The sequence below is a fragment of the Mugil cephalus genome, chromosome 11, assembly GCF_022458985.1.
Source record: "Mugil cephalus isolate CIBA_MC_2020 chromosome 11, CIBA_Mcephalus_1.1, whole genome shotgun sequence".
Taxonomy (NCBI): Eukaryota; Metazoa; Chordata; class Actinopteri; order Mugiliformes; family Mugilidae; genus Mugil; species Mugil cephalus.
The window spans coordinates 2,555,447-2,570,681 of record NC_061780.1 but is presented as its reverse complement, the minus strand read 5'-3'; the positions used below and the strand labels follow the sequence as shown (position 1 = coordinate 2,570,681).

Sequence of the window (15,235 nt, the reverse complement as noted above, 5' to 3'; positions counted from 1 at the left end):
TGTCATATGGAGCGTCGACTTAAAGCTCTATCTCGCTTGGCTTTGAATATTTTTCGAGTTTGTTTTTTCACACAGAAGCTCATGATCGTTGAACCACAAACACTGTCAACAGGAAGTCAAGAAGGAATGTTTATGCTTAAGTCATATTCCACATAAACACACTCAACAAAGTAGTTAAGTTACAGATGACGCAGTGGACAGCTTACGAATATATTTAAGCCACTAAGGTTGGACACTGACAAGACCTACATTCTTTCAGCTTATCCAAATATACTAAAACAAAGTCATGTTTGGATATACCATGACCTGGACGACTGAGAACTTTCCCAATGATAATGACTTAACTATGAACGAAAAAGTCATAATGTGGGAGTGAATCCCCATGATGGTTTTTATCAACTGCTTCTAAACTGCTCAGTAAAAGAACATAAAGAAAAGATAATAATACCACAGAAATAAATATTTTCCTCTGGTTTCTGATTTACTGCATTTATGAAGTGAACTGTCCCAGGAGTGGTGATTTTTGGCAGCAAATGATGAGCTTTATTTCCCCTTTTCAGGTTGTTTTATCAAATATGTTATTGGACGAAACCCAGAGGCTTTGATTCATCTCACAAACCCCTGGGAAACTCATCTGACCTCAGAGGCTCCCTTCTTTTCCAGGTTTCCTGCAGCTACCCACAAGCATCTAAATCAGTCTCTAACTACTGTTATGTGCTGGAGGCCTTTCAAATACAGTTGGTTCTTGGCCCACTTATAAGTGATATATGAGATATTTTAAATAAATCTGAATCAGAATCTCACGTTCAAAGCCGACAGCTGCTTTCTGCTCACTTCTCTGTTGACAAATGTTTTTGCTTCTCATCTGAAGTAAAAGTTAATCAGGGTAAATACAAGAGAAACCATTGTTTAATAAATGTCCATTATATCAAGGCTACAGTGTCCACTATGCATGTGTGTAAAGAGATTCAACCAATTCGATGTGCAGGGGGGACCTGTCCTAAGTGTATTCCTGAAATTCCTGAGTTTAGTGTACAGAGTGTGGTAATGTTTTGATTGAAAAGGGACTATAGGTCTTTGGAGCCAGAGCAGAATTAATCTAAGGGGATTTTATCTAATAAGGGCTCGAGTCCAGTAATTGCTAAAATCTTAGTGAAAGTGTTGGTGAAGCAGTTTCGTGTTTGAGTGGGCAGAAGGTAAGACTGAGGTAGCAAAGTTTTGGGCTGCATTTTTTCCCCCTCCTCCTCTCTGTCTGTCACTTTCTCTCTTCCTTTTTACTCTTCCTTCTTGCTCCCCTTCCTCCTTAATCTCCCGATTCACTCGGTCACGACAATTTTCCCCTTCTTTGCCGTCCTTCCCTTTCTGTCTGTCTCAGAGTGTCAGCAGTAAAGCCTTTCTGTAGGCTGTATCTCCAGCTGCAGATGCCTCTTAAGTGTATGCAAGTGTGTGTGTGTGTCGTGGCAGGGCGTTGGGCTGCTCCAGGCCACATCAGCTCATGCTCCACTGGTTCTGTTTGTGTGCGTACATGTGTTTGTGTTTTCAAGTGTGTCGCTCTGTCTCTTACTTTCTTTTTATGTGTGTTCATTAGTGTGTGTGTGGGTGGGTGTGTGCGTGCGTGCAGAAGTCCACCACTCTTTCTGTTTGCACACTCTGCAGTGGCCCATGAGAACGCCTCATACAATATTCAGGTTTGGTGAGTCTCTTGGTCGTGTGTCAGCCTGGCTGCGTGTCCTACATGGGAGCCTCCCTCCTATGCCGCCTTTATACTGTCTTCACCACCCACCCTGTTATCTCATCCGTCCTGTCCTGCAGGCCAGAAGAGGACATGAGGCATTTAGCAACATTCGCCAACATTTGACCTCAGCTGTCCCCTTCATACACCTCCTTGTTACGTGGATGTTAGTGTGATTCGTCCCCGCCATTTCCCATTAGTCCTTCTTCTTTTTCCAGTTGCCTTAGCGAAACATTATGAATCTTTACAATTTAAAGAGAAGTCTTTAAAAATGTCTTTAAAAACTTTCAATCAAAATTCTGCTCAAAAAAATGTAAAAACCTTTGTTATTACGTGAAAAAATCTAAATCTGTGAATACACTGAATACAATGTAGTGGAACTTGTAATACTTATTTTAAAGTGTAAAAAGTAGAAGATTCTCGTAACCAGACATTTAAGGATACAGCGACAGTTCATTTCATATGGTCTTACTAAGACTTCAAGTCAAGTACTTTGATCCAGTCCTACTGGTTCCTACAGCTCACAAATATACATTTCCTTTATAGTTTCTAGTAAACATTGCATTGGAAAATTGTACTTTAGTTAAGTGGACTATTTTCAGCTGCAGAATGATCCAAATTTGGTGCTCTAGTGAGGCCTGTACTGAATGTGGGATTTAGCCCAAATAAACTACCGCACAGTGTGTCAGTGTTCATGGCAGCGAGGGAACATGCCACCAAATGAAACCGCGTGGCCCACTGAGGCGTTATTAATACATTTTGGACAACAACGGAGCTCTATAGCACCAAGGAATTAGAAATAATCAAGCATCCAATCCCCCCAGAATTATTGTTGTGGCTCTTTGACCAGTTTAGTAGTTTAGTTCAGTTTAGTTTTTCATTTCCTTGCTGTCCTCTCTTGTCCGGGTCACTTTTACGTGTGTTGTACATTAGGCTACGACTGGTCAGGTTTAACAAAAATGTCAAATATAAGTGCCGGAGCTTTCAGTGGAACCCAACAGATTAGAGCAGCCAGTGTGACCGAATGGATAAATTATACAATAATTATTAAAGCATATCTACAGTGGCATTTGGTGTAACAGCGCTGGTCGAGGACAGGGTTGAGACATACCAAGTGACAGAGTGAGAGAGAGGAAGAGCAGGGAATAATTGGATAGTCACAAAATGTGCCCATTTGCTGCTCTGCCTCTGTGAGCCTCTCTAAGCAAGTGCTTTTGAGTATAAATTATGAAGTGTGGATATAGTCAGGCAGGCACACACACTCATACGTGCACACGCATACACACCAGGGTTATGCTTAGTGTATGTCACACTGTATGGACTATACATGCACGCACCAATGTCCCTGAATGCTTAGGAGCACTTAAATTTTCATTGAGGTTTGTGTGTGTGTGTGTGTGTGTGTGTGTGTGTGTGTGTGTGTGTATGTAAGCATGGACTCTGTATTCATCACACAGTTAGACATTCCTTCACTCCAGTGCAAGCCTGAGAGGCAATGCATATGCACACACAGCCTCTATTTGAGATGCACGTGCTGCTTGAAAGTGTGTGTCTGTCTGTGCGTGCCTCTGTGTGTGTGGGCAGCCTGCCTCTCCTGTCAGAATGTGTTAATCCGCTTGACTGCAGATCCCAATCAGGGCAAAGAAAGGAAGAGAGAGAGAGAGATAGACAGAGGGAACGCGAAAGAGCGAAATGCTAAAAGAGTGGTGATGAATAGCCAAGGAGAGAGAGAGCAAGTTGGGCGGAGAAGGGGAATGCCCTTTTTTCTTTAAGCGGCTCAAGGAGGCAGATCTCAGCGGCGAGCTTCGCTGCAGGGGTTTAAGGACCTTGGGCACCGCCCCAGTCTTCCTGGGTCGCAGCCAGCGGAGCTTCACGTATCACATAACAGCCCTTGATAGTATTCGCCCAGTAAGCAACCGATTCTGTTTGCTGCCATGATAGCCTCAGCACTTCAAACAAATACTCTACGACCCAAAAATAATATAAGGACATGCTGGGAAATTCATCCCTCTCCAGACTTTTGCATCCACATCTCCCCCAGCCCCTCCTCCTCCAGCACACACAGGTTGGAGATGATTCCTTTGTTGCCCTGGAGATGCTCAGATAATCCTCCTTTGCTATCCAAACTCTGAGGACTTCCGGCTAAGACCTGTCATATCCTGAAGTCCTAATCTGGACTAAAGGAGGTCACCGTTAGGCCTGTCAACACATGTCAACTGATCACTCTGACTCACTTGTTTGAATCAGTTTATCATAAAACTTCTCTCGAAGAAATTAATAAACACAGGGTCCATCTCAAGAACACTGTAAGGGAATCTCTTCATTGATAAATTAGAAAATGCACTAAGAACAGTAAATGTTTGGGGGAAGACATCACTATTTCACAAATCCAACACAAATTGAGGTAAACAAATTCTTTAGAAGATCAAGTTACAATGGCAATCTGAATAACAATGTAAGAAAATGTCAACAGCCTATACACATGTTGATTCTAATGATAGATACAGAGTATACATATGATAGACAGTGTCAAAAATAAGGGAAACCATTGGTTTATTGGAAGTTACAGCTTATTTTTACAATAGCAGTAGCATTGTATCTAGTTTAGTGGAAACGTTTTTACCAAGTCATTGATTGCCATGCAAATTAAAAGGCCACTTTGAAAGATATTCAGTGTTAGAAGGCCTTGATTGATGAATTGGTGACTCACTCTCAGTGTGAACTCACTTAGTGATATACACCTACCCCCCAAAATGCTAAAAAGAATCCCCATAGCATTCTGTCAAACTTGACTTTCTCCACTTTTCACATCGGTGTAAGCAGCAAATTGACCAGAGGTCTCGCAAGAAACTAGCGAGGGTAGAGTTCCACTGATGTCATGGATAAATAACTTCAGTCAGAGCTGAGGTCATGGCTGTTTGGGCAGTGGTGGGTGACAAAACGAAATCTGAAAACTCAAACTGTGTCCAAATGTTTGGATAGAAAAAATGATTAGACTTTATTAAACTGAATTAAGAATACCTTTACAAGTGAACGACAACGGCCAAAGAAGATTTGATATGAATTGACTGAAGTCTTTCAATTGAATGAGTCATTGATTCTGCATGGAGAGAGCAGAAGCCAGAGGGAGAGTGAGTAATCTCAATGGAACGTTGACAGGAAGCATCATTTGCATTTAGTTGGTCTTTGTTTTCTAAGGAATAGTGACCTATAGTAGATTTTTGACATTTTACAGTGTCAAGTCTGTGTTTGGTTACATCTCAGAGCTTGCTGATCTTTAATACAGCATCTGAGGTGCCTGGCAGCCAGCACTGTGCTGAGACTGTGGACACAATGTCCATATGACTGACTGGAGGGGGCTGTGTGTCTGACTGTGTCCGACTTGCTTCTGCTCTTCTGTATGTGACATGCCACAATGGGAGGTGGCATACATTGACCAGAGCTAAGCATCAGGGAGTCTACGTACTATTTAAGTCTAAGTAGTCTATAGCAATGCACTTTGTGGAAGCTTTAGACAACAGAAGTATAGATGTCTTTAAAGAAACAAAAAGGTCTTCTTGAGTCAAAAATAAGTTTCAGTGCCTGTATGAAACTTTTTACTTGCCTATCATCACTTACACTGGAAAAGTTCTTGTTGGAATTATTACAGTAGAAAAATAAAAATGTTTCAAAGTCCATATTGTGTAAAAGCAAGATATTGTGACCCTACCTTTAATTTCAAAGTGCAGTGCAAATCCACATTTCGTCTGAGCAGACTTTGCCTTTAAAGCTGCTCATTTCCTCCTTGATACACCTGCACACTGTTATCTTGATGCTGAAGGTGGACTTCATGCTTTCTCTGTTTGGATTTGTTAAGAATCCGTAAGTGCTTCAATCATTTGCCCAGTTTGTCCGAACACATACGTAGATGTATATGCAGTTAAACTTGCACAAGTATTGTAGATGTCCAGATACAAAAACAGATACAAAATGGAATGAAAACAGAAATAGCATAAAACAAAAGAGGCAAGATGCACAAGTCATGCCCTGCCACACACAGATCAAGACACAGGCGCATGCAAACATTGTTTCAAGAAGAAAAAGGACAAAATGATGACAAAAAGACATCAGGAAGAAGAGAAAGGCAGATAAAAGGAGGGGAAGGGGGCTGGGTAACTTTTAAATGTGTGGCATTGAAGCCAACTGTTGCCTCAATACAAGCAGTAATACAATCGTGGCATTTAAAGTGACTACATGTAAGACAATGAACAATGAGAAAATAATTTTCATGAGTCATCAAGACAGAAATTCAGTGGTGAAGGAATAAGATATGGAACGGGGCAGAAGAGGACAGAGAAAGAGTTGTGGGAAGAATTTGAACAGATGAGAGGGATGTTAAAGGTAGAAAAACACGCAAGGCTAATGGTGAGACTTTGCACTTTTCCGTGAGAGAGCGGGAACTGCGTTAAAGGTGGTGGGCCCAGAGATGAGAGGGTGAGAGGAAGACAAAAAGAGATAGAGGAGAGAGCGGCAGCAGCGTTTCATGGAGAGCTGGAAACAGAGGGCGGGCGGACAGGCGGGTGGGCGAGAGAGTGAGCCAGAGGGGAAGGATGGGAGGGAGGAGGGGGCGGGGCCTGTGAGCAGCCACAGCCAGTTAGAGGCCGGCGTGGAGCTCTGCAGGGTGAATCTTACCCTGGCAACACAATAGAGCAAGAGAGAGGGAGACGGTGGACAGGTGAACAGATGGCTGACTGACTGAGAGACAAGCTGATCAGTCCACTACACATGGTGTGTGTTTGTGTGTGTGTGTGTAAGAGGGATGGAGAGAGGAAAAGAATGGGAATGTACTGTCATGTAACACAAAATGTTCACTGTATGAGAGAGTGGGAAGAAAAACAAAGAAACAGAGAGAGGGGGGAAAGATGCCCAATGTTTGCTCTGTAGTGTTCACAAAATATCAGTTGAGTTTACATGAGATGAAGACAAGAGACAAGCCTGTGATTTCCCAAAAAAAAAAATATCGAGTGTGTGTGAAAGCAAGTGGAGGCAGTGTGAGAAGGAAGCATACTGTGCATCTGTTAGCACCCATATGTCAGTGTGTGCATTAGGGCTGTCACTTTATGTAAGTCAAAGTATGAAACACATAAAATACAGGATAAAAAAATATGTTCCGTCCAAGTTTAAAATTTGCGGGTTGAGCCTTGCACTCCTGTGGGGACTGTTATGAATACACTGATCTGTTGCATCACATGCCTCTTTGACGGGGAAATTGATTAAACTAGCCAGCTAGCAAGAATGGATACTTATGTCTCTGTATGAAAGATGATGTGCATAAGGATTTAGAATTCAAAACTGTAGACTGAAGAAATTATAGATGAAAGTAAAGTTTGCCAGCTTTGTAAAATGCTCTTGAACAGCGCAATTTTTAAAAAACTTTTTTGATTAAAATACAACAAAATTACACCAAGGTCTGTATTGCTCTGCATTAGTTTTCCCTTGGATAAAATGTTGTTGGCTCAAAGTTATTGCTAGACAGTTACTGCTAGACAAAATACAGTACATCTCAGGAGCACCACAAGGTAATTTCTTTAGAGTGGGCACAAACACTCAGGTGCACTCAATCCTGATCCCAATCTTCAAAACTGATAAAAGTTTGGCCGTCGAAGATTCCAAGCAACAATTTTAAAGGCTGAAAATTACGCCAACACAGTAGTGCCAAGAACACACAGTTCCTCAAATGGTCACTCGAGGCTAGTTCGAAACGCGCGCCAGTCCCCATAGACTTCAGTGGCAAAAAGTCAAACTTTACAGCAGAAATAATGTCTAGAGCCTGATACCAAAGATAGTTCAGGTCTGTTTACCTGAGTCGATTTGATTCATGACGAAATATATGAATGAAGTTCATACTCTCAAATTATACAAAGCCTTAAAATGTCAGAATCATGTCAGATGCCAATCTGCCAAACACCCACATTAAGCTTCAAAACCGCTCTTCAGGAATCTATGGGTGACATCACACAGGCTTCGCTCATACGCCGATCAGCCACAACATTAAAACCACTGACAGGAGAAGCTAATAGCATTGAGCGTCTTGTGACGACTCAGTGTTCTGCTGGGAAACCTTTAGACCTGGCATTCATGTGGATGTTACTTAGACATGTACCATGTGCCTAGAACATGAACAGCACAAGGTGTTGACCTGGCCTCAATACACTAGATCCCCTCATTCCCCTTATTTATATAATGACTGCACAGTTCTTTGACTTACAGTAACTATAGAATTGATGCTTTTAACTAAAATTTGTTAATAAGATAAAATGATATCAAAAGATGAGTTTGTTGATGCCATGATCCCAGATTTTCTTTAGTCCGCTTATGTTTAGCTTCTGGTTCGAGTTAGGCGTGTACTGTAGGAATTGCCAAAGCCTGAATTATGTCTTTGACGGTCTTCACAAGTGTTCAAGTAAAATGTGCCTCGTTACATGTGAACAGTGAACCAACACAGCTCCACTGTCATCACAGTTTTCTTTATCTTTTTGTGTCCTGACAGTCGGGGCAGGAGGTGCACGGCTCGATCACGTCCTCCGTGCAGCCCTCTGTCACATGTTGTCATTGTCGTGCCCAAAGTGGTTCTATTTTTATTTATTTAATTTTTTTTTCTTTTGTTTTCTCAGTTTTTAGGTCAGACCACACATACACACATCTGCCACCATGGAGTGCTTTCTCTGTGAACAACAAAGCATGTGGTGGTGGCTCCTGCGCGTTAAATTTGCATTAAGCTGCAGATCAGAGCACTGACTTACTCTGCTGAGACCGAACAGCTGAATCAGGAGGCTGTCTGCATGCTGGAACAAATCTTTCTAATAACCCGTTTCTGTGGGTAGATAAAACGCAGCTTTGACACCGCAATAATAATAATGGCTTTGAGTTTTAATGAGATTCATATCAAAGGGTGCTATTGTTATTAACGCTGAAAGTCTCTTTACCCTTACATCCAAATGGCATCATTACCCTCCTGCCCTCACCTGTTTTGAGGAATTAGGGCTAATTCATCTGAAATGAAAAGAATGTCTATCTGCCTCCTCGGGGCTTAGTCTGGCGTTCTTGCAGGTAGGAGTTCCCACCAGCTCCACTTAGGATGCTGAATTGCACTCGGTTGAATCATTCTCACTTAGTGTTGATTGTGCACAGTGGGGAGTCATGAAGCATGTGCTTACGTTTTAATCAGACCACCACTAGACTCCAGTCACACCTGACATAGCAGGTGGTTGTTAATTAAAGAAAATATAAGGTGTGTTAAATATTTTATATATTTTAGAGCTATTAGACAATATACTGGGGAACAAATCCTTCAATTCAAGATGTATCTGTAGTTAAATCTCAAAAGGACAATGCTGTAAAGTATTAGACTTTGGATGCATTTCCGAATCTGAAATGTGAGTCTTAAGTTTAGCAGTCCATCAAACTGAAGATGCAGTTACATTTTTGTGTAAGCAATGAATGAAATATGAGACGTCAACAGTTTTCAGAAGTGACGAGCCACCACCTCTGATATGCTGCTTCTTTCAGCTCATTGAGTCTCAGTTTTTCATGCAGAAGGCTGCTGTTTTCATCTATACCTTCTGTACATGGCCTACCCCAACAGCAGGCATAAAGTGTTAGTGATTCATTTGTCAGAAAAGGGGAACATTAAGCAGCTGAAGATGAGACTATAGTGAAAAGGAGCATTAGACTTGGACCGTATGAAACCACCATAACCTCCATTAGGTTAGATTGTGACATTGTTGTGGTTGCACCTTTATCCGTTGCCTCCATGTGGGCACTGAAATCAATTATTGCTGCTTTAAGCTTCAGGAGTCTGCTGCTAGATTTATTTAGAGTGGTTTGCAAAATGTCTGATGTATGCAGCAGTTTTGGTAAACAGACATAAACATGTAAAGTCATGTCGTGTATGGCTGTCCATTCTTACACCTCTTTTCTAGGATCTATCATCATAACTTTCAAACATCCAGTACCGTGAATGCCTCTTTTTCTAATAATTCTTAAAAACATTTGATCCAGTGTGGACTGAACTATTCCACCATAGTTTTTGTTTTAATAAAGGAGAATTCAGGAATCAATTCCAGAAACGATCTGATGAGATGATTGAGATTTTTGCAGTGTACTTTAGTGATTCTTTTCTCTTTTCGACAGAATTTTGTGAAGGGATTCTTTCTTTTTGCGCCACTCAGGGGTAAATCTTGTATTTGGACCACAGAAGATTCTTCGGCTCCAGTTTGAGATCCATTTCGTGGCGAGGATCTTTGTGCTTGGCACTGCGGTCGAGGGCCCACCAGGCAAAGCTACTTAACAGCAAATCTTGTTTAGCAGAATCCTCTCAAAATAAGAGCCTCTCTATTCGCCTCTCTCCACAGTTTGCTTCTTTCTCTTCTCGCCCTTTCCAAAGTGTGCTAACACTGACACAACCTGACTGCTGTTAGCTGCAGAAATGACACCACCACATGCTTCTTAGATCACCCTTTACCCCTTTTGCTTCTCACCAATTACCAACACTGTTGATTAGCCAATGCGTGCGGAGGTGTGATGCCTCATTGTAATGTTTGTCTCAAGTTTGTAAGTTTAGTATTTTATTGGCCTGCACACTTGCCATAGGGTACCTACAGCAGATCCTGTGCACTTTGTAAAGATAGGTGGGGTGTCTGTTTTCTTAGGCCACATTCTTTGATGCAGAGGTGTCTTTTTCACCCTTTTAAACCATGACTTCCTGAGAGCACCTGCCAGGTGAGCAGTGCAGACGCAGTGGTAATAACTTGCTTTTACGTGGGCAGCAGAAGTTACGCACGTTGACCTTTGAAATCGACTGGGTTAGCAGAGGTTGAGGTGCTTTCCAGAAGGCAGAAGTCCTTCAACTCGCCATGAGAAATACAACTCCTTTTATTTCATTTGACCTTGACAGCTTCATTTTTACACAGTGACATCGTGTATGAGTCACACATATGAGGGTGTCAAGCTCATTTGTGTTTGATAAATGAAAATGGTTTCACTGTGTCCAAACATCAAAGTGGTAATTCTGAAATGTGCATGAAAAATGAAATGTAAATGTGCCTCCTCCTTCTTCTCCTCTACCCCTCTCTAATCGCTTCAGACGTTGCGAAAGAAAGGCTTTAATGGCTGCAACAGCCCTGAGCCAGACGGCGACGACTCCATCGACCAAAGCCCGTTAAATGACCGCAAGACTGAGGACCTGGACAGCCTCTTCAAACGCTACGGCGTGAGTACCATCATACTTTTGTCACCTTATCTAACCTACCCTTTCTTTTCTTCTCTTTCTCTATCTACCTTCCTCCATCTCTCTCTCTTTCTGTCTCTCTCTCTCTCTTTCTCTCTCTCTCTCTCTCTCTCTCTCTCTCTCTCTCTCTCTGCCTTCTTTTTCTTTTGTTTGGGGAACCAAGGCTCTGAACAAGAAAGAGCACCGGGACTCTGAGAGCCCAGACCCCGAGGAGCCCTTCTCCCTCACCCCTCGCACTGAAGAGAAATACAAAAAAATTGACGAGGAGTTTGATAAAATGATGCAGAACTATAGGCTGTCAGTGAGTACCTCCCACCACTCTGTGTAACCCTGCCCCCTCCTCATGTTGGTACCTTGCTGCTGCCGCTGACCAGACAACCGGAGGTTTCCGGCTGCTGATGGCGGCCTGACTACTCACAGAGCACTCGCCTTTGCCATTCCCCACCCTTTACCTTCTCCACTTCACCTCTTACCAACAGCACCTGTCCCCACCCACCAAATCACCACCCACAACCACCCCACCCCAGCAATGGTGTGAGCAAGAAACATATGGCAGAGCAGCCAAGTTGAGGAACTCAAGGAAACAGTTATAAAACTAGAATTATTTGCACCATTAATTCATCTTATTAATCTTAATCATCGTGACTATGTCAATTCATTGTTTGTTCTTACAAATATCAGAAAATGATGAAAGGCTGTCATAAGAATCCAGAATCCAAAGCTTAAAACTTAAAAAGCCAAGTGCACTGCAAAAACATTTTCCATAGAGATTTTATTTAATGTGGTTTCCAGTTAAAAATCTGAACTTGATTTTTATTGGTGCAGTATCTCTCGTTTCAAGAGCATTTCCAGACAATTTTTGAAATATCTGGTGTGCTCTGGAAACGGTGTAACAGAATCCTTCAACGAGGGCAGACTCCGAAAAAGACGACTGAGATTTTTCTGCGATGCTGCACATGTATAACTTTGTGGGTAAGACAGAAAGAAAACCTTAAAAAAAAGCAGCATAGGGCTAAATAGGACATGATTTACTGGGATTACTTGTCTGAAGCTACCGCTATCACAGTGAAGAGCTTCCTTGGGAATATTGTGATTTTAATATACTGTTCCTGATGCTTCTGTAAGTTTACTAATGTACAAGAATAAACAAAAGAGGGAGAAGAGAGCTAACTAGGTCCCTGGTTTTCACAAAAGTTGGCATAGCAACAGATATTGGAAGGGGAAATCATGTTTTATGGTAATAATCAACACGTTTGGAGCATGCCTTTGAGCACTCAGCTTGCTTGGCTGAAAGTACCCATTGTGTAATACTTAGCAACATTAAAGAAAGATGCGTGCAATTGTAGACATTATTCAGAAAGTTACTGACTGGTGGATTTTAACTGTGTTAGTGAGGCCAGTTAGTTCCAGTGTAGTCCTTTTACTCTGACTCTGCTCCTGACATTATCCAGGTTCTGCCTCCTGACTGGCGCTCTGCCAACCCCCTTTTACCACTCCGCTCCTTTGCCAATTTCCCTGTGATTCATTTTTTCCTCTGTGCTCAATAATGCCATTAATGTCACTTTAATGAGTTGCACTTAATTTACAGCCCCGCTTCCTGTCTGCCTGCCACTCTGATTGGTCATTTGGGATGGAACACAGTCACACTGAAATGCTGTAGGAGAGTCAGACAGCAGTTATTCCTAAAATCACATTTGTGGTGTTATAACTTCACGCAAAAGTACTTTTTTAGTCCATCATTATTTTACTCAAATAGAGTCTTACGTTTTCATAGTGTTTGTGATCTGTCAATTAATTATGGATGGAGTTTTATTTGACAGCTATTTTTGGACAGCTGTTCTATCTGCAGGATGAGCATTTTGTCTTACATTTGCAGACTGCTTGTTACTGCTTGTAATGAGAGAAGGTACATGAAATATGGACAGGAAATGCAGTGCTAGTTTAAGGATATTACAGTTGCAATGCAAGATAGAGAATACAGGTAAAACATAGATGGACAAAATCATGTGGTGAATAATTTACTTTTCCTTAAAAAGTATAGCCACCACAGAACCGTTCAGATGCTAACGTTAATAATAATTTGTCAACACGATCCAAACAACAGAGAAATAGAGCCACCTCTTGGTTTAATCAGTTGAGTGAATTTCTCAGTTTGACCCAGTCGCTCTGTGCTGTGTGAGCTGAAATGGCTCTTAAAAGCTTTTCTCAGAAGAGAAAGCCACAGCAGAAGAAGGCTGGAATTCAATCTACCACCCCTGGAGAGCCGGAGCTCTTGGCGCACGTCAATTGATGCTAGCCGAAATGTCCCTAGCTAGCAGAGTTCCCGTCACAACCTTGTCCTTCAGTTTTTCAGCCTGCCTGCCTGCCTTCCTGGTTCGCCCAGCACACCTTTCACGGGCAACCAACAAATGGAAGCATACAGCGCCACCCACCACCCCCCCTCCCAGCATCCTAATCCGCAGCATGACAGCCAGGGGCCGGGATATACAAGCTTAATCCCACTTGTACTAAAATACCTCCTGAGGTAGGAGAGAGTGGTGAGGGAGAATGCGCAGGACACTTGGCTAGACGAACCCCGGGCTAACTGATCTGTTGATGTTACACTGGCACTGTGGTAGGCGAGGAAAAAGGCAGCGATTTTTTTTTTTTTTTTTACCAGAGGGTCCTTGGCCTGATCATTTTCTGGCTCTGAGATTCTGGAAATTAAATAAGAAATAGATTTCTTCCTTTTAACAGCCACCTCTGTGGTGGCCTTGAGCTAGGAGCTAAACGTTTTGTCCCCCGCACAGGCTCATTCTGAATGTCAAGTAAAGCAGCTAATCACAGTCTTTCATAACTAATCTAATTTTTAGAGGTCGGATTTTTGACTTTTATTAATCAGTGAAATGCACTCAGATGAGTTTGTGATGTCAGAGTTAAGACATGTGGTCGATCAACTTTGGTCCCTAAATCATTTAATTTTAATTAAGTCTCGATAACAATTTAAAGTTCCTTCCACATAATTCTGAATAATTTTTCCTGTTTTGTAATGATGGAAAAAAGCAGCTATAATTAACATGTCTATGTTATCAATCTGCCTTCTGCACTGCATGCACTCTATATGGACAAAAAACATTTCCCCAGTATAATATTATTGTGTCATACTGAGCACTAATAATAGACTCCTATTAGTCGCCTGAGAGGAGAATAACAACCAAGAACATCATCAATGAACATTTGTAGCCTTGAAGATAATATGAATGTTTGTCACGTTAGTTTCCTTATTTTACCACAAAGGCATCAGAAACCTAAGCGTTAATATTAGCAGCTTCTGTTTGGAGCATTACATACAAGAGCTTCAATTTAACTTCTCCTGTTGGAGAAGCTTAGCAGTAAAGCTTAATCTTTATTCAAATATTAGAGTAAAAGGTGAATCAGAGGGAGGGGACGCCAAACAAAACAGCAACTAAAACCTATTTACTGGTCAGCTGCTTATCTAAATGCAGAAACCTTTCCAATGTTGCCTCTGTGTTACATCCAAAGCTGCTAACAAATGGGATGCGACAATCCTAAAGTTGAAATAGGAAAATAGAAAAACTTTCAAAGGCTTCCAGGACAAGAGCAAAGGAAAGGGAAACTAGGCCATGAGTTTAATTCATTCTGATTTACCCTTGCATCCAGGAAACACACCCTTGTTGAAAGGGCTCCTCTGCGGGGAAATAGGTTAGCTTTCTCTCTCTCTTTTTGTTCCCTTTGCGCAGAAGAAGCCTTGAGCTTCCTCACATGACCCTCTGGAAAAGCTCGCAGTCAATTATTTACCTAACAGTTTTCTTGTTTGTATTTTTTTTTTTTTTTAGTATATGGTTTCTATCCTCTGTGCTAAATCTGCAGGGTGACTGGCAGTACCCAGTTAACCCTCCTCTCTTTTATTTGCAATTAGGAGCTTTGGTGTTAAATGTTGCTGCAGCGGGTATATGTAAATTCTCTTGTAATTTGCCAGAGGCACAGATTAATTCTCAGCGAAACACAGAGCAGAAGAGGGCGAGGACACATTTTAAATTTACATTTACAGAACAAGTGAAGAGAGTTGTGTCATCAATATACTATCAACCTGAAGATAGCACGGCCACAGAGGTCCTGTGGAGAAGTGGTTTTGAACAAGTTAAGGCTAAAAGCATTACAAATTGCAATAAAGAGACTGCTGCTTGGAGAAGACTGTTGAGGTAGGGCTGTAGATGTGTTAAAATTAGGTGTAT

General features: G+C 41.7%; 1 protein-coding gene across 10 annotated transcripts in view; it reads left to right on the top strand.

Moving 5' to 3' along the window:
- Nucleotides 1-15,235, top strand: part of mef2d (myocyte enhancer factor 2d) — an 83,496-nt gene that overhangs the window by 40,792 nt on the left and 27,469 nt on the right. For 7 of the 10 annotated variants that reach the window (XM_047597791.1, XM_047597793.1, XM_047597794.1 and 4 more), the window contains exon 4: nucleotides 11,164-11,301. In XM_047597791.1, coding sequence (XP_047453747.1) covers nucleotides 11,164-11,301 — 138 coding nt within the window. Of the gene's footprint in view, nucleotides 1-10,856; nucleotides 10,983-11,163; nucleotides 11,302-15,235 lie in introns of all 10 variants that reach the window. The other 3 variants (XM_047597792.1, XM_047597799.1, XM_047597798.1) reach the window with 1 other exon arrangement.